At 45.4% G+C, this 24,911-nt stretch overlaps 2 protein-coding genes across 2 annotated transcripts in view; one reads left to right on the plus strand and one right to left on the minus strand.

The window, feature by feature from the left end:
- The window catches only part of LOC100447686 (neuroblastoma breakpoint family member 12), a 2,265,351-nt gene that overhangs the window by 1,755,956 nt on the left and 484,484 nt on the right, over positions 1-24,911 (plus strand).
- On the minus strand, positions 10,314-24,879 carry POLR3GL (RNA polymerase III subunit GL). Its single transcript, XM_024240516.3, has 8 exons — positions 24,783-24,879; positions 14,187-14,353; positions 13,739-13,868; positions 12,016-12,084; positions 11,621-11,677; positions 11,310-11,383; positions 11,065-11,178; positions 10,314-10,799 (listed from the first exon to the last, which is right to left on the minus strand). Exons 2-8 carry the CDS (start codon positions 14,310-14,312, stop codon positions 10,713-10,715), a joined length of 657 nt encoding a protein of 218 aa, XP_024096284.2. The 5' UTR covers positions 14,313-14,353; positions 24,783-24,879; the 3' UTR covers positions 10,314-10,712.

Here is a 24,911-nt window from a genome sequence, read left to right on the forward strand (position 1 = left end):
GGGGTTTCTCCATGTTGGTCAGGCTGGTCTTGAACTCCTGACTTCAGATGATCTGCCCATCTCAGCCTCCCAAAGTGCTGGGATTACCGTGCCCGGCCCAATTTTGTTTAATTCAATTAAACTTTAGCTTTGTGTGACTAGTGACTGTCACGTATGTGACTAGGGACTAGTGACTAGTGACTGCCATATTGAATACCACATCAAAATCTAAGGGACTAAGTAGCTAGAGCTGTTCCCCCAGAGGAAACCTATCCTTCTCTTACAGCGCAAAAACTCCACTCTACTTCTTTTTGCCTTGTGTATACAATTTCTACCTCACCCCAGGACATTTTCTGCATACAGGCTTGCTTCAGTACACTTCCTTGGGGAGTGGCCTAGCTATTTCCCCCACTTAAGTGGGTGAATATTTTGGGTCTTCTTTGCCTATCCTCTTCTCATGTGCCTTTTAATTTTTAAGTAGCTATGACCTACATGTACAATCATTAGAGGAGATGTGGTTCTGAGAATCATTTATTCAGTAGGTTCAATCTGGTATAGGGAGATCTGAGAGAAGTAAAAAAGAAAACTACCTAAAGAGAGAAAAGGGCAAGAAAATAAAATTAACAAGAAAAAGGGGACGGGTGCTGTGGCTCGTGCCTGTAATCTCAGCACTTTGGGAGGCTGAGGTGGGTGGATCATTCGAGGTCAGGAGTTCAAGACCAGCCTGGCGAACATGGTGAAACCCCGCCTCTACTAAAAATATAAAAAATTAGCCGGGCATGGCAGGAACCTGTAGTCCCAGCTACCTAGGAGGCTGAGGCAGGAGAATTGCTTGAGCCCGGGAGGCAGACATTTCAGTGAGCCAAGATCGCGCCACTGCACTCTAGCCTGGGAGACAGAGAGAGACTCCTTCTCAAAACAAAACAAAACAAAAAACAGGTACTTCAACAACCAGAGTCGTTGGCTGCCTTGATTGATACCTCTGAATAGACTGGAAACACAAGAATCTAACTTGGGTTGAGGCACTGGGAAGGAAAAATGTGGAGGGGAGGATCTGACAAAGCACACGTTCAGCAAAAAACAATCACACAAGAGCTGAAGGGGATGAAGTGGAGTCAAGGGGTGACCTTTGCACAATTCTTTTTTCTCTTTTTGAGAGAGGGTCTCACTATGTTGCCCAGGTTGGAGTGCAGTGGCTATTCACAGGCACAATCATAGCAAACTCTGACCTTGAACTCATACCCTCAAGGGAATCCCCCTACTCAGCCTCCCGTGTAGCTGGGACTACAGGCACATGCAACCTTGGCCCAATTCTTTCAACAGACTACAGATTCCTCTTAGAATTATTTTCTTGGGCTACCTCTAGGTGATAAAATGCATAAGGTGAATAAGGAAAATATTTTGCTGACCTTCCAATGATCACAAGTCCCTGCCCCAGGCATCCTGGCCTCAACAGTTTGGGTGTGGGGGATGGGAAGTTTTTTTGTCCTTTCTCTGTTATGACCTCACATCGACCTCCATTTCATAAGCTGAAACAATCCTTTTCAGAGAGCTAAAGATCCAGGGCTGCAGGTCCTGGCACAATAGGTAAGTCTAGAACCCAGAAAAAGTCCAAAGATTAGTCTTCCTATACTACTATTAAGAAAAATAGGCCGGGCACGGTGGCTCACGCCTGTAATCCCAACACTATGGGAGCCGCGATGGGCGGATCACCTGAGGTCAGGAGTTCGAGACCAGCCTGGCCAACTTGGTGAAACCCCATCTCTACTAAAAATACAAAAAATTAGCCAAGTGAGGTGGTGCACGCCTGTAGTCCCAACTACTTGGGAGGCTGAGGCAGGAGAATTGCTTGAACCCCGGAGAGGGAGGTTGCAGTGAGCAGAGATCACGCTACTGCGCTCCAGCACCTGGGTGACAGAGCGAGACTCTGTCTCAAAAAAAAAAAAAAAAAAGAAAAGGAAAAGGAAGAAAAAATAGCATAGTATAGTAGTTAAGCACGTGGACCCTGAAGCCAAACTATCTAAATTAAGATCTTACTTCTACCATTTAACCAGCTATGTGACCTTGGGCAACTTGTTTAAACCTCTCTGTGTAACAGTTTGTTCATTTATAAAATGAGAGATAATAATAATGCCTACCTCAGAAAATTGTGAGAAATTTAAAAATATATGTAAAAAGTTAGAACAATGCCACATAAGTGATTGTTATCTAAAATAAAAGAAGAGACATATCCCTCATTACTCCCTTGAATAATTTACTTTCTTTCTTTTTTTTTTTTTTGAGACAGAATCTCACTCCATCACCCAGGCTAGAGTGGAGTGGGGCGATCTCAGCAACCTCCTCCTCCTGGGTTCAAGCAATTATCTTGCCTCAGCCACCCAAGTAGCTAGGATTACAGGCATGCACCACCATGTCTGGCTAATTTTTTTATTTTTAGCTGAGGTGAGGTTTCACCATGTTACCCAGGCTGGTCTCAAACTCCAGACAGCTCAACTCAAGCTATCTGCCTGCCTTGGCCTCCCAAAGTGCTTGGATTACAGGAGTGAGCCACAGCACCCACTTGGCCTCAGGGTGTTCTTTTTCACACTCCCAGTGTGCTTCACAAGCCTGTGGATTAAACCCTGTAACCTTCTAAAAATTATTTGAACTTTCTTAACTTTTCAGTACACAATTCCAAAGAAAAGCTTCCCACCATTTGGAGTGATAAACTGAGGAACAGAGAATGCTGGATATACAATGTGATGCCACAGGTCTTCCAGAATTTTTCTTTCAAGGTATTGCATTCCATTTGATTTTTTTCCGTGAGGTGGACTAGACTGAGTAGCACAAAGGTCAGTGGAGGTGAGCCCACGGATAGGCCCAATTTAGCCTATTTAGGCTATTCCTGTTCTGTCCTGACCTTTCCCTTTGCTTGACCCTTCCCTACTCTCTGCTGGGCCTGTTATGTAAGGAGAAAAGAATGAACAGACTTTGACTATCAATTGATTGGTCATCTCCAGGCAACAGAGTGATGGGAGAAAGAAGACAGGGAAAACAAAGGGACAGGATTGTGAATTCCATGTGCCCTGAGTCCTGAGATGTTAGGCAATGTCCATTCTCAGTCCTTGTTGGGCTATGAAGTTGCTGACAATCAAAGTTAATCAAATGGTCAGTAAACAGGTTCTTGGAAATGTCTGGCTAGGTTCCCAGCTTGGATATTTTTAACCTCTTGGACAGATGGATAGAGCAAGGATTTCAGCTGCTGAGAGGGGAGGAGGTATTCAGGGGCATGAGAACTGTGCTTCCTTTTTTTTTTTTTTTTTTTTAAGAGATGAGTCGCACTCTGTCACCAGGCTGGAGTGCAATGGCGCAATCTTGGCTCACTGCACCTCCACCTCCCGGGTTCAAGTGATTCTCCTGTCTCAGCCTCCTGAGTAGATGGAATTATAGGTGCCCACCACCATGCCTGGCTAATTTTTGTATTTCTAGTAGATACGGGGTTTCACTATAGATCCGCCTGCCTTGGCCACGCAAAGTGCTGGGATCACAGGCGTGAGCCACCGCGCCTGGCCAACATTTGTGCTTCCCTTATATGGTTCTGTGGCTAAAGATCCCTCCCTCTCCACTTCAGATTCTGACTTCCTCCTTCATCTAACCAGTCTCAGGGTTAATCCTTTGTCTCCTGCTCTCCCATTTCTCTTTATTCCCTGTCTTTCACGCTTGCTTCACCTTCCAACTCTGAGGAAACTCTGGTTTCTGTTTTACCTCCAGATTCCTGTAGATCAGGAAGAGGGTGGTTGGGCAGGGGCCAATGGCTCCTTTGTTCCCCCTGGAGATAGGTGTACCTCTGCCAGTGGTACTCAGAAGCTTCTCTGCAGTTCTATCTCCTCAAGCTGTCCCGCAGGACAGCTCCAAACTCTCCTGCAAACTCATGCATCCCACTGCCCCCAACTCTTGGGAACAGAATTTGACACCATGCAAGCCCAGGCCTGTGCTTCGCATACTTTTGGAAAGTAGAAGAAATGATCGTGAAGGTCAGAGAGGTTGGAAATGGTGACCAAGTCTGACAAGGCAAGATCTCCTATCTCTGGTTTGGGAAAATTAGGTCACCTGGGAGGTGGAAGGGCTGGGAGAGAGGTCGATCATTAGCAAGTTCAGAATATCTTTTTGACTGTGAGGGAGGCCTGGAGGTTAGGAATGAAAGTGAGGAAGGAGAGACAAAAATTATGATAATTCCGTATTTGGGGTTTCATCTTCCCTTGGTGAATACCCTTTAAACTGAATACCCTTCTATATCCAAAGACTGCTTCCTTCTTTCCTCTTGTTCTTTCCTGTATCTCAACACCATTTCTGATACTGCCCACCCTGCTTTGTGGGTGGAGGAGAAAATCCCTGACATAAGTGCTCCAAGATTCATGGGAAGCTGGTGGGGAGATGGACTTAGGGAAGGGAGATCACATTGTGATTCATGTTTCTCTTCTTTTGTCTTGATTTTAGCTGATGATGAACCTAAGCAAAGCTGGAGGAAACACTAAGCCAGAGGCAGCAGATCAGGGGCCCAGAGGCCAAACCAGCTTGCAGATATTTAGAAACCCATATTTCCGACTGGGCGCGGTGGCTCACACCTGTAATCTCAGCACTTTGGGAGTCTGAGGCGGGCAAATCACCTGAGGTCAGGAGTTAGAGATCAGCCTGACCAACACGGCGAAACCCCGTCTCTACTAAAAATACAAATTAGTTGGGCGTGGTGGTGCAGGCCTGTAATCCCAGCTAGTCAGGAGGCTGAGGCAGGGGAATTGCTTGAACTCGGGAAGCGGAGGTTGCAGTTAGCCGAGATCGCACTATTGCACTCCAGCCTGTGCAACAAGAGTGAAACTCCGTCTCAAAAAAAATTAAAAATAAATAAATAAACCTGTATTTCCTTTCCTAAACATTTGAATTGGTTGTAAACATTTAAAAATCAGATTTCACTAACATCTACCATTCTGGTGTCTCTTAAAAAGCAATCATATTTGGTAACACTGAGTCACATTCTTTCATGACATTAATCAGCTGGAGCTGAAGGGGCTAGACAGGCTCTGGTTTGCCAGTTCTCACCACTCCCTATTGCATTACACTTGCATGCTTCGATCTTTTATATCTGCCTGACTCCGGTTTAGTGTTTAGGTTTGTCTTAGCTTGTTACCTCTGCTCTAAGTAGAGCTTCTCAAATATTTCTTCTGCAGGACCCCTAAGATACAAGAGAGTGAACCATTTTCCCCCAGGACTCCCAAAGCAGTCTAAAGTAGCCTGTCATAAGCCAGAAATGTCTTTGAAGTATCTATTTTCTTTTAAAAATGCAAATTTAGATTTACACTGCATAATATATTTGTGTTGGTTTTAGCATAAAAATGATTTATCTTCCCCCACCAAATCTTAAAAGTAAAATTAACACTCTGGAAGATGTGCCATGTGTATTCTGTGGCTCCAAATAGTCCTCACCATATCACCCCAGGAATAATCCAATTTAAACAGCACTGTATAAAGGCATGAGGTAAAGAGAGACATGGAGAAAAGACATGGAGAAAGAGTCAAAAAGAGGAAAAGAATTTGAAAGACAGCAAGAATGAGTCTGAGTGATAAGCTTTCTGTCTGGTCCTCAGCCAACCCTCCAGGCCTGGCCCAGTCCAGCCACTGAGAAGTGTATAAACATCCCTGATATCTCTGGACAGGTGTTAGTGTGGCGGCTCAGGGTAGAAAGCAAGACCCAAAACAGAAGCCAAGCCAAGTAAGGGAGAGGTGAGGGATCCAGAGCAGCCAAGTATGGTCAGATGAGAAAGATTGTCTAGGTGTGCCAGGAAAGAGGCTTGGAAAGGAAATGGAAGACTTAGAAAAGGGCTGATCAGCATTTGCCCTTTCTCCCACTGAGCCCATTTTGTGTCACTTCCTCTTGTCACTCTGCCTAAGAAAAATGAGGTACAAGCATTAAATTGTCCTCCATTGAAGAGGGAATTTCTTCTCCAAAATGGCTATATCCCTGGTCATACCAGAGCCTAAGGAGGATGAGTACCATAGCTTCTTTCCCTGTCCAAATGGGACTCTACCTATTCTCTCCAAGACAGGAAATACCTCAAATCCACATCCCTAACTTAGGTGAGTTTCTTCCACCTACCCCTTTTGGTAAGACAAAAATAGGTCTAACTCCCTCCCTCCTAATCTAATATTATCAACACTGCCCTGAGTGTACCAAAGAATATCAGAGACAGGATTTGGATATTTTCCCCCTTTCTCTGCTGTAAACCAAGATCGATGTGGAATCACAAGGATGGGAACTATTCAGGAAAGGGCTGGGAGCACAGCCCAAAGCTGAGGATCCTGGGAGGAGGAGAGGTTTGGGAATGGAGAATAATCCCAGACTCTGAGGTCATGGGGACCTAGCCTCTTCCTGCATTGGTTGGGATCAGGCCTGAGGAATCTCTGGATTCCTTCCCCAACATCTTGACATCTTGGATTCCCAAGGTGAGAGCACCTAGCCATTAAGGTCCTGCAGTTAAGTTGGATCATTGTCTTCCCACTGACCCCCATTAAGGTTATGAGGGGGACCTCCCTTCTTTCCTAGATACAAAGAGGCAAATTAAAGTCTGTTGGAGATGAGCCAAAGGCCTTTCTGAGGTGATAGCAGGAAACTAGAACTTATTTCCAGTTTTGTGGTCCCAAATGACCGTGAGGAAATGTGAGCCCCAGAAGGGGAAAGGTCAGTGGAGAAGAGGTCACTACTGGTTTGGCCAGATTAGTTAATGAAGCTATTCTCGTTGAGCTCATTTCTCTTCTCCATCCTCTGGCTGGACATGACATATGAGGGGAGATGAAGAGGACCTGCCCACCAGCCCCTTCTTCAGTCAGAAATCTACTGGTGGCCTGTTTGATTTGAGTCCTGGCTTGCAGATTGTGACCTTGAACTCTGCTGTAGGTGGTATCCCTTTCTTGCTGGTTGATGGAATTGTTGATCTTCTTGCTACCCAAGCCGAAGCAGGTTCTTGGAAACGACTGGCCAGATGCCTGAGGTATCTTTAGTCTGCCTAGGCTGAAAATAAAGTGGGGAAATCCAGCGAATGGAATGTGTTCAGCCAAAGCTAGGCACATCCTGCCTTTGTTCTCAGGCCCATTTGAATTCTTACAGATGGATCAGCATAAGTCCTACTATGTGAGAGTTAGAAGGGCTCCCAGTGGACACATGTAGTCCAAATTTATATTTCACACATGAGGAATACTGAGGAGTGGAGACATACATGACTTTCCGAAGGGCACGAAGCTATGGAGTGGTGAAATTAGGACCACAAAATAGTGTGAAACCCTGTCTCTTAAAAAAAGTGAATTGAGGAAAAGAACTGTCTGTTCCTTACCAAATTATAGGCGCCCAATTACCTTATTCATCTGACCCTCCAATTTTCTTTGGTCTCCACTCCCAATCTAAACTACATGTTGCTTCCAGGTCTGCCATTTAGCCTCCCTCAAACCACTTGAGTCGCTGAGCCTGTTTGCAAACCCCTCTTAAACTGCCCACCTGAGATGGGAGAAAATCATGAGGTTAGGGATGGAACATAGCACAGAGAAAAATAGGATTATTTCCTTTTTTTTTTTTTTTTTTAGAGGCAGACTTAGGGAAGACTATGCTGCCCCAAGCTGGTCTTGAACTCCTCACCTCAAGCAACCTCCCACCTCAGCCTCTAAAAGCTGTGGGATTACAGGTGGGAGCCACCATGCCCAGGATTCTTGACAGAGGACCTACCCTGCCTGGGGCCAGTGCAGCCCAGGCTGTGGACATAGCAGCAATCTGTTCAACATAAGCCCTATCAGGCGAGTAGTACTGGGCTGAGCAGCACTGTGTAGGTCCTCTGTAAATGTTTGCAAGCAGGGGCTAGGCACGGTGGCTCACGCCTGTAATCCCAGCACTTTGGGAGGCCAAGGCAGGCAGATCACAAGGTCAGGAGTTCGAACCAGCCTGACCAACATGGTGAAACCCCATCTCTACTAAAAATATAAAAATTAGCCAGGCATGGTGGCGTGCGCCTGTAATCTCAGCTACTCAGGAGGCTGGGGCAGCAGAATCACTTGAATCCAGGAGGTGGAGGTTGCAGTGAGCTGAGATCGTGCCACTGCACTCCAGCCTGGGCAACAGAGTGAGACTCCATTTCAAAAAACGAAACAAGACGAAACAAAAAAAGTTTGCAAGCATGGCCTCAACCACTAACCTCTCAGGGGTTCCTCCAAAGTGAATAGGAGCCATGACCCTGTTTACTAGGCCTTGGGCTTCAGGCCTGCCTGATAGTACCTATGGAAAGTAGGGGAAAGGTTGATGGAAACAAGTCTAGCTCATGCCTGGAACCACTTCAGAATCTGGGAAAGCTGCTGGGTCCTGTGTCCCTGGCTTTGTCCAGCAAGGTCACCTGCAGACAGGGCAGAGTCCAAGAATAGTCTGATCTTTCTGACACTTTGAAGTAATACAACTGATCTCAAGTGGTCACTCCAACCTTTGTCCTCATTTCCCCAGTTTCATGGGAAAAGGATGTGTGTGTATAGGATGTGTGCTGCTTTTCCAGAATCTTCTTTGTTCCCACTCTTTTAAGTTCCCAGGCTGACATTGTGGGCTTTATGGGGTGGCTGTGCTCCCAACACAGACACATATAATTGACCAGGTTCGGACTTAGTGTGTGTATGTAGGGAACAATGCAAAAGGAAAAATTTTCAATAGCTTTTACTTTTGTTTTTGCTGATCTCTCCGCAGCTGTAATCACAGGCTGAAGTACAGCTATGGGAAACCCCAGTTACAGGTCCCCTATCTCCTTCCTGCCAATCAACACAACACCTCAGGAGGACTAAAAAAAGAAACACATCAATCATCATAAATTGCTCAATGACTCTGGAATGCTCTGTTTCTATTCCTGTTTCCTTCACTGCTTCTACTCTTCTTCTTTTCTTAGAGACGGGTTCAAGTTTTGTTGCCCAGGCTGGTGGTGCAATCATATAGCTCACCACAGCCTCAAACCCCAAGGCTCAAGGGATCCTCCTGCCTCAGCCTCCCTAGTAGCTGGGACTACTAGGGAGTGCCACCATGCTCAGCTATTTGAAATATTTTAAAATATTTTTGTTGTAGAGACAGGGACTCGCTTTGTTGCCTAGACTGGTCTCAAACTCCTGGCTTCAAGCAATCCTCCTGCCTCAGTCTTCCAAACTTCTGGGATTACAGGCTTGAGCCATGGCGCCTGCCATTGCTTCTATGTAAACACTAACTAACACACCCAAACTAAGCTTTTAAGGTGCTTTCCCTCAATGGAGTCACAGTCTTTCTTCATTCTTTACAATGGGCTCAGACATATTCAACCTTAGATTACCAGTCTCTATCACTTGATGCTGTAGGGAATTCAGTCGGCCTGCCTGAATGCAGTTGGGGAATTTTTTGAAGGTTCTTCTATACCCCATCTTACGGCTTTCAAATGCTCAGTAGGGTTGCTATGATAGCATGCCTTCTTATTCAGTTCCTATTCTGGACACGCAGCTTGCCCGTGACTGTTGCATGTCAAGTGGCTGGAACCAATCAGCTCATCTAAGCCTTCCTCAGAAGCCAATCAGAGCCTCGGAAAGTGACCTCACTCAAGGGAGAGCTCTGTGGGCGAGAAAGCATCTCTCAGATCTGTGAGTGTCCCTAAGTCACTCCCTTCCTCCCCACCCTCCTTACTTCCTGTAAAACAACACCGCCTACCTCCCTTCCCCCAAAGAAAGGGAGTGAGAAAGGCTAACTAAATTCCACAAAGGGAAGAACCAAAAGAGAAACTGCAACTCAGCCACACACTGGTCTCTGTAACTGGAGAATAGGATATTTAGGGGGGCTTGCTCTGCACAGACATACCTTTCAAAGTGGCATCTGCAGGGTCTGGAAGAGGAGGGAATATGGTGAATAAGTCAGCTCCTCCTCCCTCCTCATACCTGGTTTTCTTGCCTTTCCCCACAAAAATAGCTGTAATCATTTTTTGTAAATAAGGACAAGATCAAGGTCAAGTGTGGGAAAGACAGGGCCTATGTCCTTGTGAACATGTGTGAACAGACACAATCATGTCCTTGTGGCCTGAGGACCAGAGGCTCAGAAGTCAGCTGGTCTGCAGGGGGCATAGGCTGTTCTCTACAATTTACTTTGCATTGCCCTACAGATGAGGCCTTGAATATTCCTTGGCTGGGCTAGATTGTGAATATGTGTGGAAGGGAAGGGACAAAGGACAAGCGGGCGGTAACCCTCCAGTGTGTCACACCAGACCCTGCTTAGTTAAGCATTTCCTTCATTCCTCCAGCCCTCTATCACCAGGCCTCACCCACAACAGAGAGAGAGATAAAAACACTTTATTTAAAAGTATAAAACCAGGCTTACTCCTTCAAACTGCTCCCACCCCTAATTATCTCCACAAAGAGCTATACAAATTGGGCAGGGATATGTGTACAGTCATCTCAGCTCTAACAACCCCAGTTCTTCTTTCAATTCTCCTTTCTTCCTTCATACAATCGAGATGTTTGTCCTTTGCACTTTCCCCAAGATAGCAAAGGTGATACAAATGTGGAAGGAGGGGAAGCGTAGAAAATAAATTGTCATCATCCTCTATTCCCATCTCCAGGGACCAGACAGATTATATGAACTCCGACCAAATGATTTGCTTGTCTGAAAAAACAAATAATAGGGAGTTACTCTCTGTATCCTAAAGAAAGACACGAGGGTCCAGAGTCATTCTTCAGTATATAGCTTCGTCCATGTTGTCATCACTGTCACCACCAAAGTCCTCTCCATTGTCAAAATATGACATGATGTAATCAGTTTCCTGAAATGGAAAAAAAAAAAAGTAAAAGTCAATTTGGCATTCACCTTCCTTCCTGTGTACCAGACCCCTTTCCTCCCAGTCACACCATTCCAGGCCTAAGACATCTCTTCCAGCTGTAGTTTGGAGAAGGGGGGCAGATGAAATAGAGGGAAGCCCCTAACCTGGGGGGCACTATCTCTGTTGGCATGCCAACCCTCTGAGGAGAGCATCCCTAGTATAAAGAGGGTAAAGGGAGGGGGACTAAGGTGGAAGGAGTCCCCTTCACCTCTTCGTGTTCTTCTTCATCATACTCTTCTTCTTCCTCCTCTTCCTTCTCTTCTTCTTCTTCTTTCTCCTCATCCTCCTCTGAAGTTACTTCTTCTTCCTTCTTCTCCAGGGTCTCATGTGGGGATGAATAGGAATAGAAACTCAGGTTCAGTTCACAGAAGGGAAAAATTGAGGCACACATGGGCCAAGAGAGAGGGAATGGATCCAGGGCTCAGGAGGTCTCTATGCACATTTCCTCCTCACCTCTAGTTTCTGTATTGTTTCCTCCTTATCTTCTGTGGTCTTAGGGGGCCTCTTGGGGAGCAGAATTGTAATCCCTGGTGGAGGGATCAAAAGGTAAACCATCAGAGAGCAAATTTTGCCAGCTTTATAGCCCATCCTCATGCAAAGAACATGTCACTCTGCTGCCCTCATGTGGCCACTATGACATCTAGCAACAACACTTGGTAGATTGGGTATAGGAACTGGGATGGAAGGTGAGACCAGCAGCAGCCTCCGCCCTCAGGCTGATGAAGGAAACCTCTCTTCTCCCTCCTTTTTCCAGATACACTCACGTTCCTTCTGTAGCTTCCGCACTCGGATCTTTAGCTCCCGGGGTAGACGCCGCCAATCTGGGAATAGTGAGAATGTAAATGTCAATAGGACCCTGCCTGGGGTCTCCAGTGAATACTGACTGGTTTTAAAGAGGGGTGAGGGTTTTAAAGGAGAGGAAGGAAGGGGCTGGGTCAAAGTTGTTCAGAACAAAACTGTGGCTTGGATATCTCCTGAGTAGTGGGAACTATTTAATAGCTTTTTCAGGTAGAATCTGAGTGTGTTGGACCATAACTAAGGCTCTAGCTTGCAGATCCTGGATCGGGGAATGGGGTGGGGACATGGGCATGGTGGGAATGGCTTGAAGCATCTCATGCATTTGAAAGAAGGGCAGTCAATGAAAGGGCCCATCACCTACCAGGGTTCCAATCGATGGCATTGTCAATCGGACCTGACATCTGATATTTGTCTGAATAACGCTCCACATCTGAGGGGTGGAAGGGTCAAAGTTTTATCCTTCAGAGACCCAGAACAGGACTGTTCCTGAGAGTCCAGCCCTCTCAATACTCAGGAATTATCTGTTTCCTTACCCCAAACCCAGAGCCCAGGGGGTCAGCTTCAGTGAGGACCTTATCACTTTTTTTTTTTTTTTTTTTTGAGACAGAGTCTCGCTCTGTCACTCAGGCTGGAGTGCAGTGGTGCAATCTCAGCTTACTGCAACCTCCACCTCCCAGGTTCAAGCGATTCTCCTGCCTCAGCCTCCTGAGTAGCTGGGACTACAGGCGCATACCATCACGCCTGGCTAATTTTTGTATTTTTAGTAGAGACGGGGTTTCACCATGTTGGCCAGGATGGTCTCAATCTCCTGACGTCGTGATCCACCCACCTCGGCCTCCCAAAGTGCTGGGATTACAGGCGTGAACTACTGCGCCTGGCCCCTTATCACTCGTCTAACCTGTTCCTTTTCCACCCAAAATTATGATTTTTTTTTTTTCCAGACAGAATCTCGCACTGTCGCCTGGGCTGGAGTGCAGTGCCACGATCTCAGCCCACTGCAGCCTCCGCCTCCCAAGTTCAAGCAATTCTTGCCGCAGCCTCCCAAGCAGCTTGGATTACAGGATCTGCCACCAGGCCTGGCTAATTTTTTTGTATTTTTTGTAGAGACAGGGTTTCACTGTGTTGGCCAAGCTGGTCTTGAACTCCTGACCTCGTGATCTGCCCACCTCAGCCTCCCAAAGTGCTGGGATTCTAGGTGTGAGCCACCACACCTGGCCTTTTTTTTTTTTTTTTTTTTTTTTGAGACAGAGTCTTGCTGTGTCACCCAGGCTAGAGTGCAGTGGCAAGATCTCAGCTCACTGCAACCTCCACCTCCCAGGTTCAAGCGATTCTCGTGCCTCAGCCTCAGCCTCCCGAGTAGCTGAGACCACAGGCACACACCACTGTGCCTGGCTAATTTTTATACTTTTAGTAGAGACAGGGTTTCACCATATTGGCTAGGCTGGCCTCAAACTCCTGGCCTCAAGTGATCCACCCATGTCAGCCTCCCAAAGTGCTGGCCATTACAGGCATGAGCTACCGCACCCGGCCATGATGATTTTTTTTTTTCTGTCCCTTAGTACAAAGGCATGGCTGTATTAAGAAATAGCATGGTGCAGTGGAAAGTATGCTAGGGAATAAGAAATCAGGATTTCAGTATTCTCTTATTGGTTGGTGCTTATAACATCCAGATTGTTAAAAATTTTGCTAGGCGCAGTGGCTCATGCCTGTAATCCCAGCACTTTGGGAGGCCAAGGCAGGAGAATCTCTTGAGCCCAGAAGTTCAAGACCAGCCTGGGCAACATAAGGACACCCCACCTCTATTTTACAAAAAAATAAAAAATATATAATTTTTTAGAAAATACATCCCCCTACTTATACACGTGAAATGGGATTTTAATATTTAACCTCCTGCTGTCCCAAGACTATCATGAGACTCAAAACAAACCATGAATACTATAATGCATTTCAGATGCAGGAGTAACTATTATGATCTCCCCAGTTAGATAGTATGCTTCCTGTGCCTCTCTGGCTCCCAGTGGTGCTGAGCACAGGGCACTCCCCATGGAAGGCACTCAGAATATGATGCTAGCATTCCAACTGACCTCTCTTGGGGACAGCTGGCCGGATGAAGTAGGGGAGCTGCCTCATGGCTCCTCGTAGCTCCTGCTTCAGTGCCAGGACATATTCCCCTTCCTCTCCTGAGGGCAAAGGTACTGGGCGAAACTCCAAGGGCTAAAGAGGCAGGGGCGTGGTCAGTTCAGGGAGAAAATGCTAGTACAAATTTAGGAAGACCCCTCCTCCCAATTTAATCTAACACTCCCACTGAGCAGAGGGCCAAACGAGAATGGGGGGAGTAACATATTATTTTGAAAGCTGGGGAGAAGTAAAGGTGGACACTTCTTTGCCTGCAAAACATCCCTGTGCATTGGGAGTATAGAGACAGAGAGGGCCAAGGCGAGGATGGTTTTATGATGGTCCAGGAGGAATTCAGAATCATGTACAGTCAGCCAGGGGCACATGAGAGTCTGGGAAAGGAGTGGAGAGACTCACAGGGAAGAGTGGAGAAGGCTGCAGGGTGGGTGGGGGCAAAGCATCCCCTTTCCCAATGCCCACGGCCTCCATGTTGAAGGTCAACTGGCCCCGGCCATGACCCCGGCCCCCACCCCGGCTGGCCATGGTGGAGGGGGCCTCGGTATTCAGAGATCCAGTGAAAAAACCTGATAAAGACAAAAACAAAGAGAAAAAAAATGTAGTAGAATGGACAGGAAGCCAAGAAGGTACAAGACATTCAATCTTTTATCTCTGGGACGTGAAAAGTTAATGTCATTCAACAAATTTTGACTGAGAAGGCACAGTGTCAGAGAGAGAATTTCTGGAAATATAAACATGAATGAGACATGGTCCTCCAAACAGGTCAGATAATTACAATATAGGTTAGCACAAAGGAGAAAGTACTGAAACCCTTGGACAAAACTCTACATCCCTAAGACAATTTGATGTTTATCTCTATCTGCATTTCTTTATTTTTATTTTTAGAGATGCTCTGTCACCCAGGGTTGAGTGCAATGGTGCAATCACAGCTCACTCTAGCCTCGAACCCCTGGGCTCAAGATCCTCCTGCCTCAGCCTCCCAAAGTGCTGGGATTACAGGCATGAGCCACTATGCCCAGCCACTAACTGCATTTCTACATATACCTTTGAATTCTTTCTATCTCTGGCCTTCCAAACCCGACCAGGCCCCAATTCAATCCAGTGCAATGCATTTGGCAAAACATTTATTAATCGTCTACCATGAAAACGATAGTGTGTCAGGCACTGTGGGAGCACAGGGATGAGTCATCAATTTCATTGTCAACCAGGGGAAAAGAGACATTACAATCAAATTGATCTTTTTATTTTATTTTATTTGAGATAAGGTCTCTTTCTGTCATCCAGGCTGGAGTGCCATGGTGTGATCATGGTTCACTGCAGCCTCAACCTCCTGGGCTCAGGTGATCCTCCTGCCTTAGCCTCCCAAGTAGCTGGAGCTACAGGTGTGTGCCACCATGCCTGGCTCTTTTTTTTTTTTTTTTTTTTTAAGAGACAGGATTTCATTATGTCAAGTGATCCAACTGTCTCAGCCTCCCAAAATGCTGGGATTACAGGCATGAGCCACCGCGAGAGGCCAAATTGATCTTTTTAAACACCACTTGGAAGCATAGAATCTTAGAATTGGGAGGACCCTTATAGAGGTCATCTAGTCTAAACCCCTCCCAGTGCAGGACTTCACTCTGTAAATTGTTTTGTTGTTGTTTGGTGTGTGTGTGTCTTTTTTTTTTTTTTTTTTTTTTTTTTTTTTGAGACAGAGTCTCACTCTGTTGCCCAGGCTGGAGTGCAGTGGTACAATCTTGGCTCACTGCAACCTCTGCCTCCCAGGCTCAAGTGATCCTCCTGCCTCAGCCTCCTGAGTAGCTGGGACTACAGGCATGTGCCACCAAGCCTGACTAATTTTTGTATTTTTTGTAGAGACAGGGTTTCACCATGTTGCCCAGGCTGGTCTCGAACTCCTGGACTCAAGTGATCCACCTGCTTGGGCTTCCCAAAGTGCTGGGATTACAGGTGTGAGTCACCACCCCTGACCCTACTTTGTGAATTGTTATTCAGCTTTTGGTGGCATTTCCCTAAAGAGATGGTATCCATTCTCCCCCAAGACAGTATATTCCACTGTGATCAACACTGATGAATCCAAAGTTTCTCCTTCTACTGAATTTTCACTCTGTCTCTTATCATCAATCCTGAGGAACCAGTCAGAGGCAGCTAGGATGGGGGAATAAAATCACCAGATGAAAAGAAAACTTGAGAGAAATGATATCCCAGTAGCAATGAGCACACCTAGCACCCAGATCTTGGTTTCTAATACAATTTTCCAATAAAAGGAACCAGGGCTCCCTGGACTACTAGCTGATTCTAGGACAGGGTAGGAAATATACAAGATGAGTCTAGAGCATCGTGAGGTGCCAAAAAGTAAGGAAGTGCTCAAAACAACAACCACACTCACATATTGATGGGGTTAGCTGGGTGCAGTGGCTCATTCCTGTAATCCCAGCACTTTGAGAGGCTGGAGCAGGCAGGTCACTCGAGCCCTAGGAGTTTGAGACCAGTCTGGACAACAGGGCAAAACCTCATCTTTACAAAAAATACAAAAATTAGCCAGGCATGGTGGCATGCACCCGTGGTCACTGGGTGATCCTTCCCTACTGGGAAGGATCGCTTGAGCCGGGGAGGTTGATGCTGCAGTGTCATGATTGCACCACTTGCACTCCAGCCTGGGTGGCAGAGTAAAGACTCTGTCTCAAACAAACGAAAAACAAACAAACGAAAAACAAACAAAAACCAGAAAAAAAAATAAAAAAAAAAACATATTGACGAGGCTATGTCAAAGGGACATAAGAGCCAACTGAAAAAGTTCCCAATGGCCAAAGCTGAAACAATTTGAGGAACAAAATAAATAAAGCAGTATTAGATTATAACCCCAAAGTATAAGATAAATATCTGTGAGTCCACAGTGATATAAATAAATGACTGAATTTATTTATATGGGGGAAAAAAGACAAATCTCTCATGTAGAATTCCAAATAAAATATGTAGACATTCCATCCTAAAAGGGAGCAGGGGAGCATAACTCCCCACTTTTTTTTTTTTTGAGGTGGAGTTTCGCTCTTATTGCCCAGGCTGGAGTACAATGGCATGATCTTGGCTCGCTGCAACCTCCACCTCCCAGGTTCAAGCGATTCTCCCGCCTCAGCCTCCCAAGTAGCTGGGATTACAGGCATGTGCCACCACGCCCGGCTAATTTTGTATTTTTAGTAGAGACGGGGTTTCTCCATGTTGGTCAGGCTGGTCTCGAACTCCCAACCTCAGGTGATCCACCCACCTCGGCCTCCCAAAGGGCTGGGATTCAGGCGTGAGCTACCGCACTGGCTATAACTTCCCACTTCTTACGTGTGGACTGCATATAGGGAATTTCTCTCTCTCTCTACACACACACACACACACACACACACACACACACACACACACACGTACATGTGTGTGTGTGTATATATATATATATATATATATTTTTTTTTTTTTTTTTTTTTTGAGACGGAGTCTTACTCTGTCACCCAGGCTGGAGTGCAGTGGCGCAATCTCAGCTCACTGCAACCTCTGCCTGCCGGTGCAAGCGACTCTCCTGCGTCAGCCTCCTGAGTAGCTGGGATTACAGGCGCACGCCACTACACCCGGCTAATTTTTGTATTTTTAGTAGAGACGGGGTTTCACCATGTTGGTCAGTCTGGTCTTGAACTCCTGATCTCGTGACCCGCCTGCCTCGGCCTTCCAAAGCGCTGGGATTACAGGTGTGAGCCACTGCACCCGGCCCTCATTCAATATAATTTAGGAAATCAGGAGGAATATTTTTACAGTGGAGAGACCAGAAAAACACTACTTCAACCAGATGACCAAGGTCAGCATCAGTACTCATAAATCATGTTTTCGGTATGTGCCCTTAAAATTATATGATAAAATGGTACTTCACCTCTGTGATCATCCTCCTAAAAACCCATAACCCCACACTAATAAAGAGAAAAACATCAGACAAATTCCAGCAGAAAGGCATCCTACAGGCCGGGCGCGGTGGCTCACGCCTGTAATCCCAGCACTTTGGGAGGCCGAGGCGGGTGGATCACGAGGTCAGGAGATCGAGACCATCCTGGCTAACATGGTGAAACCCCATCTCTACTAAAAGTACAAAAAATTAGCCGGGCGCAGTGGCGGGCGCCTGTAGTCCCAGCTACTGGGGAGGCTGAGGAAGGAGAATGGCGTGAACCCGGGAGGCGGAGCTTGCAGTGAGCCGAGATTGCGCCACTGCACTCCATCCTGGGCGACAGAGCAAGACTCCAACTCAAAAAAAATAAAAAATAAAAAATAAAAAAAAAAAAAAGAAAGGCATCCTACAATATACCCAACTCCTCAAAACTGTCAGTCATCAAAAACAGTAAAGTCTGAGAAACCCGTCACACTTAAGAGGAGCCTAAGGAGATGTGACAACTAAATATAATGTGGAATCCTAAATGGGATCCATGTACAGAAAAAGAGCAAAGGTAAAAACCAAAGAAATGTCAATCAAGTATCAACCTTAGTTAATAATAATGTATCAGTATTCATTCATTAATTGTAACAAATATACTAATCTACCTTTTTTTTTTTTTTTTTTGAGATGGAGTTTCGCTGTTGTTGCCCGGCTGGAGTACAATGGCGCGATCTCGTCTCACTGCAACTTCCGCCTCCCAGGTTCAAGTGATTCTCCTGCCTCAGCCTCCTGAGTAGCTGGGATTACAGGCATGTGCCACCACGCCTGGCTAATTTTATACTTTTTTTAGTACAGAGGGGGTTTCTCCATGTTGGTCAGGCTGGTCGCCACCTCCCGACCAGGTGATCCATCCGCCTTGGCCTTCCAAAGTGCTGGATCACAGGCGTGAGCCACTGTGCCCGGCCTTTTTTTTTTTTTTTTTTTTTTTTTTTTTTTGAGACGGAGTCTCCCTCTGTAGCCCAGGTTGGAGTGCAGTGGTGCGATCTCGGCTCACTGCAACCTCCGCCTCCCGGGTTCAAGCGATTCTCCTGCCTCAGCCTCCCGAGTATCTGGGATTACAGGAGCCCGCCACCGCGCCCGGCTAATTTGTTTTTGTATTTTTAGTAGAGACGGGGTTTCACCATCTTGGCCAGGTTGGTCTCGAACTCCTGACCTCATGATCCACCCGCCTCAGCCTCCCAAAGTGCTGGGATTACAGGCGTGAGCCACCGCGGCCAGCCAATCTACAATGTTAATAGGGGAAACTGTGCACTGGGACAAATGGGAACTCTTGGCACTATCTGCTAAATTTTTCTGTAAGTCTGAAACTGTTCTAAAATATATAATCTATTAATGAAAACAAAAACAAAAACAAAAAAAACTCGAGGCTGGGCGTGGTGGTTCACACCTGTAATCCCAGCACTCTGGGAGGCTGGGGTGGGATGACTACTTAAGTCCAGGAGTTTGAGACCAGCCTGGGCAACATAGTGAGACCCCATCTCTACAAAAAATAAAAAAATTAGCCAGGCATGGTGGCACATGCCAGTAGTCCCAGCTACGTGGGAGACTGAGGTGGAAGGATCGCTTCAGCCTGGGAGATAAGAGGATTCAGTGAGCCATGATCATGTCACTGCACTCACCCTGGTTGACAGAGACCTTGTCTCAAAACAAAAAGCTAAAACAAAAATCAAGTAGCAATTCAAAATTCACAAGAGATTAGTTGGTGAAAAAAATATTTAAAAATAATATGTAGAAGGTAATTTCTGTCAGAAATACATACACACATATGAATTAAAAATCTGTTATAGAAGGATATGTACCAAAAATTAACAATGGTTAATTTGAAGGATGAGGTTTTTTTGAATTTTTTCTGGTGGGGAGAGTTGTGTATCTTTTTTTTTTTTTTTTTTTGAGACAGAGTCTTGCTCTGTCACCCAGGCTGGAGTGCAGTGGTGCAATCTCGGCTCACCGCAGCCTCCACCTTATGGGTTCAAGCAATTCTCCTGCCTCAGCCTCCCGAGTAGCTGGGATTACAGGCACCCACCACCATGCTCGGCTAAGTTTTGTATTTTTAGTAGAGACGGGGTTTTGCCATGTTGGCCAGGCTGGTCTCAAACTCCTGACCTCGTGATCTGCCTGCCTCGGCCTCCCAAAGTGCTGGATTATAGGCATGAGCCACCATGCCCAGCCAGGTTATGTATACTTTGTTTTTTTCTATACTGAATAGAATACTATAATAACATTAAAATATTAATTTAAAAATTTTTGGCTGGGCATGGTGGCTCATGCTTGTAATCCCAGCACTTTGGGAGGCTGAGGCAGGTGGATCACAAGGTCAAGGGATCGAGACCATCCTGGTCAACATGGTGAAACCCTGTCTCTACTAAAATACAAAAATTAGCTGGGCATGGTGGCGTACCCCTGTAGTCCCAGCTACTCGGGAAGCTGAGGCAGGAGAATCGCTTGAACCCGGGAGGCGGAGGTTGCAGTGAGCCGAGATGGTGCCACTGCACTCCAGACTGGCAAAAGAGCGAGACTGTGTCTCAAAAAAAAATTTTTTTAATGGGCCAGGTGTGGTGGTTCATGGAGGTAATTTCAGCACTTTGGGAGGCCAGGGCAGAAGGATCACTTGGGCCCAGGAGGTCGAGGCTGCAGTGAGCTATGATCACACCACTGTGCACCAGTCTGGGCAACAGAGTGAGACCATGTCTCAATAAATAAATAGATAAATACAATTTAAATGTAGTAACAGAATACTAAATGAGATTAATAATCTGTAGCTAGGAGAGGGTAGAAAAACGTATATCTAAGGAATCTGGGAAGTTTCAAGCCCAACTGCCATAAAAAAATTGAGGGAACAATGGCTGTTGGTTAAGATATCAAATTGCAATCTGTTTGAAAAGAACATATTAAGGGAGAGAAGATGTCTCATGGAGACTAGAGAAATAATAAGAATTTGTCGGCTGGGCATGGTGGCTCATGCTTGTAATCCCAGCACTTTAGGAGGCTGAGGTGGACGGATCACGAGGTCAGGAGTTCAAGACCAGCCTGACCAACACAGTGAAACCCCGTCTCTACTAAAAATACAAAAAATTAGCCAGGCGTGGTGGTGCACGCCTGTAATACCAGCTACTCAGGAGGCTTAGGCAGGAGAATAACTTGAAATCAGGAGGCAGAGGTTGCAGTGAGCCAAGATTATGCCACTGCACTCCAGCCTGGGCAACAGAGCGAGACTCCGTCTCAAAAAAAAAAAAAGAATTTGTCACCGTGTCTTCAGCCCCTTTTAAACGAGAGAACATTCTAACCAGCTGGTTAAGTATCTTTCCACTTGACAGATATAGTTCTGGCAGTGGAGATAGGAGCTGCTGTGATTGCAAAGCAATGAAGAGTCAATAAATGGCCATGAGCTTTGAGGTTAGACAAATTCAACACCATTTCTACATATTAAATGAGTGATCCTCTAAGAATGCAGGGGAAAAAGAACACAAAATTTTATTTAATACAGGTTCGAAATAAACCATCCATCTGCCCCATTCATCTTAGGAATCTACAGGGAGTCTCTGCTATTTAAGATTGTGATGGAGTTAAAATTCTTGAGGATACTTAAGGTCTCCCATAATGTAGTCACAACCTGCTCCTCCTTAACATCAACCTTTCCAGAGAGTTTACCCCTGTACTCTGTTTTACTCCAAACAACACTCATATACACTATGCTCATTCCCAATTATTCATACCTATATATTGTGGTGGAAGTTACTGAGAGGCAGGTTTCAACTAAACATACAGAAAAACACTAACAATTACATCAAATTTAAGGAAGGCAGTACATGTAGAGGTTAAGAATATGGTTTTGAATCCCAGTTCAATTTCCTAGCTACAAAACTCTGGTAATTTATTTATTGTCTCTAAACCTGTTTCCTCATCTGTAAAATGGGAATACAAATAACAATAATAGAATCATTTTACTCAACAAATATTTATTGAGTGCTTACTATGTGCCAGGCACTGTTCTAGATTCTATGGATATAGCAGTGTGCAAAACAGACAAAAACTTGCTGCACCCACGGGGTTTAAATGGAGCTTTCATTCCAGTGGAGACATCAGCAAACAAACAATACTTCAAGCCATGAGACTAGGTGAGACCCCTAAAGGAGTGGATGTGGACAGAGAAAATAAGAAATTCAGGCACTGAGGCCTGGGGCACGCTGATGTGTAGAATTTGCTATATGTGTAATAAATAAAGCAAGAAATTAACACCCTTAAATTAAAATCTTGGAAATCCAAATTTTAAAAAATCGTCTCAATAGAAAAAATGGGCAAAGGACATGAACAGGCAACTGGCAAAGAGAATGGCCATGTCTGGACATGGTGGCTCACACCTGTAATCCAGGGTTTTGGGAGGCTGAGGTGGACAGATCACTTGAGGCCAGGAGTTCATGACCAGCCTGGGCAACATAGAGAAACCCTGTCTCTACTAAAAATACAAAAAATTAGCCAGGCACAGTGGTACACATCTTTAATTCCAGCTACTCAGGAGGCTGAGGCATGAGAATCACTTGAACCCAGGAGGTGGAGGTTGCAGTGAGCTAAGATCTCACCACTGCACTCCAGCTTGGGCAACAGAGCAAGAGATTCTGTCTCAAAAAAAAAAAAAAAAAAAGGAGAGAGAATGGCCAATAAAACCACTCTTCACCTATGAAAGTGACAAAGATTTAAATAATAAGCAGGCTGTCATGAGTTTTTTTTCAAATGGACACTCTCATACCTCACTGGAAGGACTATAAACATAATATTTCAAGGGGAGCAATTTGTCCACTTAAATCAACAGCCTTTGAAATGTTTATATCCCTAATCCAGCAATCCCACTTTAAAAATATATTCCAAAGACATCAACAGATATACAGTCACAGATATAAGTAAAAGGATATTCATCAAAGAGCTATTTATGGTAGCAAAAATTCTGAAATAACTGAAACAATCTAACAACAAATTAATGGTTAAAAAATACCCATTTTATTTATTTATGTTCTTTTTATTTATTTTTTTTTTTGAGGCAGTTTTGCTCTTGTCGTCCAGGCTGGAGTGCAATGGCGCGATCTCAGCTCACCGCAACCTCCACCTCCTGGGTTCAAGTGATTCTCCTGCCTCAGCCCCCCGAGTAGCTGGGATTACAGGCATGTGCCACCATGCCTGGCTAATTTTTTTTGTATTTTTAGTAGAGATGGGGTTTCTCCATGTTGGTCAGGCTGGTCTTGTACTCCTGACCTCGTGATCCACCCGCCTCGGCCTCACAAAGTGCTGGGATTACAGGCATGAGCCATCACGCCCGGCCTCTTTTTTTTTTTGAGACAAGTTCTTGCTCTGTCGCTTAGGCTGAAGTGCAGTGCAGTGGCAATTTTGGCTCACTGCAGCCTCGACTTCTCCAGCTCAAGCAACCCCCCACCTCAGCCTCCTGAGCAGCTGGAACTGCAGGCCTGAGACACCATGCTTGGCTATATTTTTGTAGTTTTTGTAGAGACAGGGTTTTGTCATGTTGCCTAGACTGGTCTTGAACTCCTGGGCTAAAGTGATCTGCCTACCTCAGCCTCCCAAAGTGCTGGAATTACAGGCATGAGCCACCATGCCCAGCCAGAAATGGCTTGCCTTTAAGAATGCTACCAATTCCACTGTAAAAGGACAGATTTCCCTCCTTTTTTTTTTTTTTTTTTTGAGACTGAGTTTTGCTCTTGTTGCCCAGGCTGGAGTGCAATGGTGCGATCTGAGCTCACTGCAACCTCCGCCTCCTGGGTTCAAATGATTCTCCTGCCTCAGCCTCCCCATTAGCTGGGATTACAGGCATGCACCAACACGCCCAGCTAATTTTTGTATTTTTAGTAGAGATAGAGTTTCTCCATGTTGGTCAGGCTGGTCTCCAACTCCCGACCTCAGGCAATCCGCCCGCCTTGGCCTCCCAAAGTGCTGGGATTACAGGCATGAGCCACCGTGCCCAGCCAGATTTCCCTCTTTTACAGTGGAAGTGTGGAATGCATTTCCTTTAGCTATATAGTTCTTATTTAGAATATTTGTTGGATATTGACTAAAGAACAGGTATCAAAAAATGGAATGACCTACAAGAGAGATAAGAGAGTTCCCTTACTAAAGATGTTTACATAGAAGCTGGGTAAAAATTTACTAAATAGGGTTTGTAAGAAGGATGCATGGCTCTAGTAGAGGATTCCCTATGATCAGCATGATTTAGCATTGTGTCTGGCATATAGTAGGTGCTCAATAAATATTTGTTGAATGAATAAATACATTATTTCTATGGGCCTTTCCAAACTTGAGACCTTGTGATCCATAAAGCCTCCCCTCACCATTCCAGTTCTCCTTGCTTTCTTCCTTCTCTAGATTGTAGAAACAATTATGAAACACGTATATTATGAACCACTAATTTAATGTCTCTTAATTACATACTGTATTGTCTTGTATTGTTCCCTAGTTATGTTAGGAGTTTAAATTCTGCCTCCCCAAAAAGAGTGCTAGTTACCAGAAATCAATTCTATTTAACTAACATTTATTGGGCACTATATATTAACTACTAGCACCTGTCCTACAAAACCTTCTATTCTAAAAGGCATAGAAACGTTAAAGAGAGAGAGTGCACTAAGTGGCCTAATAAAGGTATACACAAAACGCTATCGTAGACGGGGGAACAATTCATTTTGCAAGAAAGGCGGCCCAGGAAAACTACAGGTAGCATTTCAGCTAGTCTTCATAGATAACAGGAGTTTGTCAGGCTCTTGGGATAATATTAATAGATTAGGGGGAAGTTGATGCTATAGCAAAGAGGTACAAGAGGCTGTCTCGTTTTCTGCTTTAATGTCTCTCCCCATGCGCGATAGAAAACTACCATTCTCTAGTATACAATCAATACAGAAATGGGAGCCCAAGGGAGAAACGGTAGGGAGTCAGAAGGGGGCTGATCCAACAACCTGACGGAAACCGTTGTCTATCTCGCAGCCTGGCCGGGATGAACAAGTTTGGCAAGTGTCGGACCGAACCAGGTCAAGCCTTACCTGCTGCCCCTCCCCCGCGCGGAGCCCAAGCCGCGGCCAACTTGAAATGTACTGGGCTTCCTCGAGTCGGTGGCGTTCTAAGCCCGCCTCCCGGAGCTCCCTATTGGTGAGTTTTCTCGGCCAATGCAG

Source organism: Pongo abelii, chromosome 1 (assembly GCF_028885655.2).
Source record: "Pongo abelii isolate AG06213 chromosome 1, NHGRI_mPonAbe1-v2.0_pri, whole genome shotgun sequence".
NCBI classification, from domain to species: Eukaryota; Metazoa; Chordata; class Mammalia; order Primates; family Hominidae; genus Pongo; species Pongo abelii.

What these genes read in the sequence shown, in the direction of transcription:
- POLR3GL (XM_024240516.3), bottom strand. Translation starts at nt 14,312, where the DNA reads ATGGCCAGCCGGGGTGGGGGCCGGGGTCATGGCCGGGGCCAGTTGACC. An exon ending in TGCCATCGATTGGAACCCTG is followed by an intron (nt 11,678 to 12,015) that starts GTAGGTGATGGG and finishes CACTATTCCCAG; the next exon opens with ATTGGCGGCGTCTACCCCGG. An exon ending in ATGAAGAAGAACACGAAGAG is followed by an intron (nt 10,800 to 11,064) that starts GTGAAGGGGACT and finishes TTTCCATTTCAG; the next exon opens with GAAACTGATTACATCATGTC.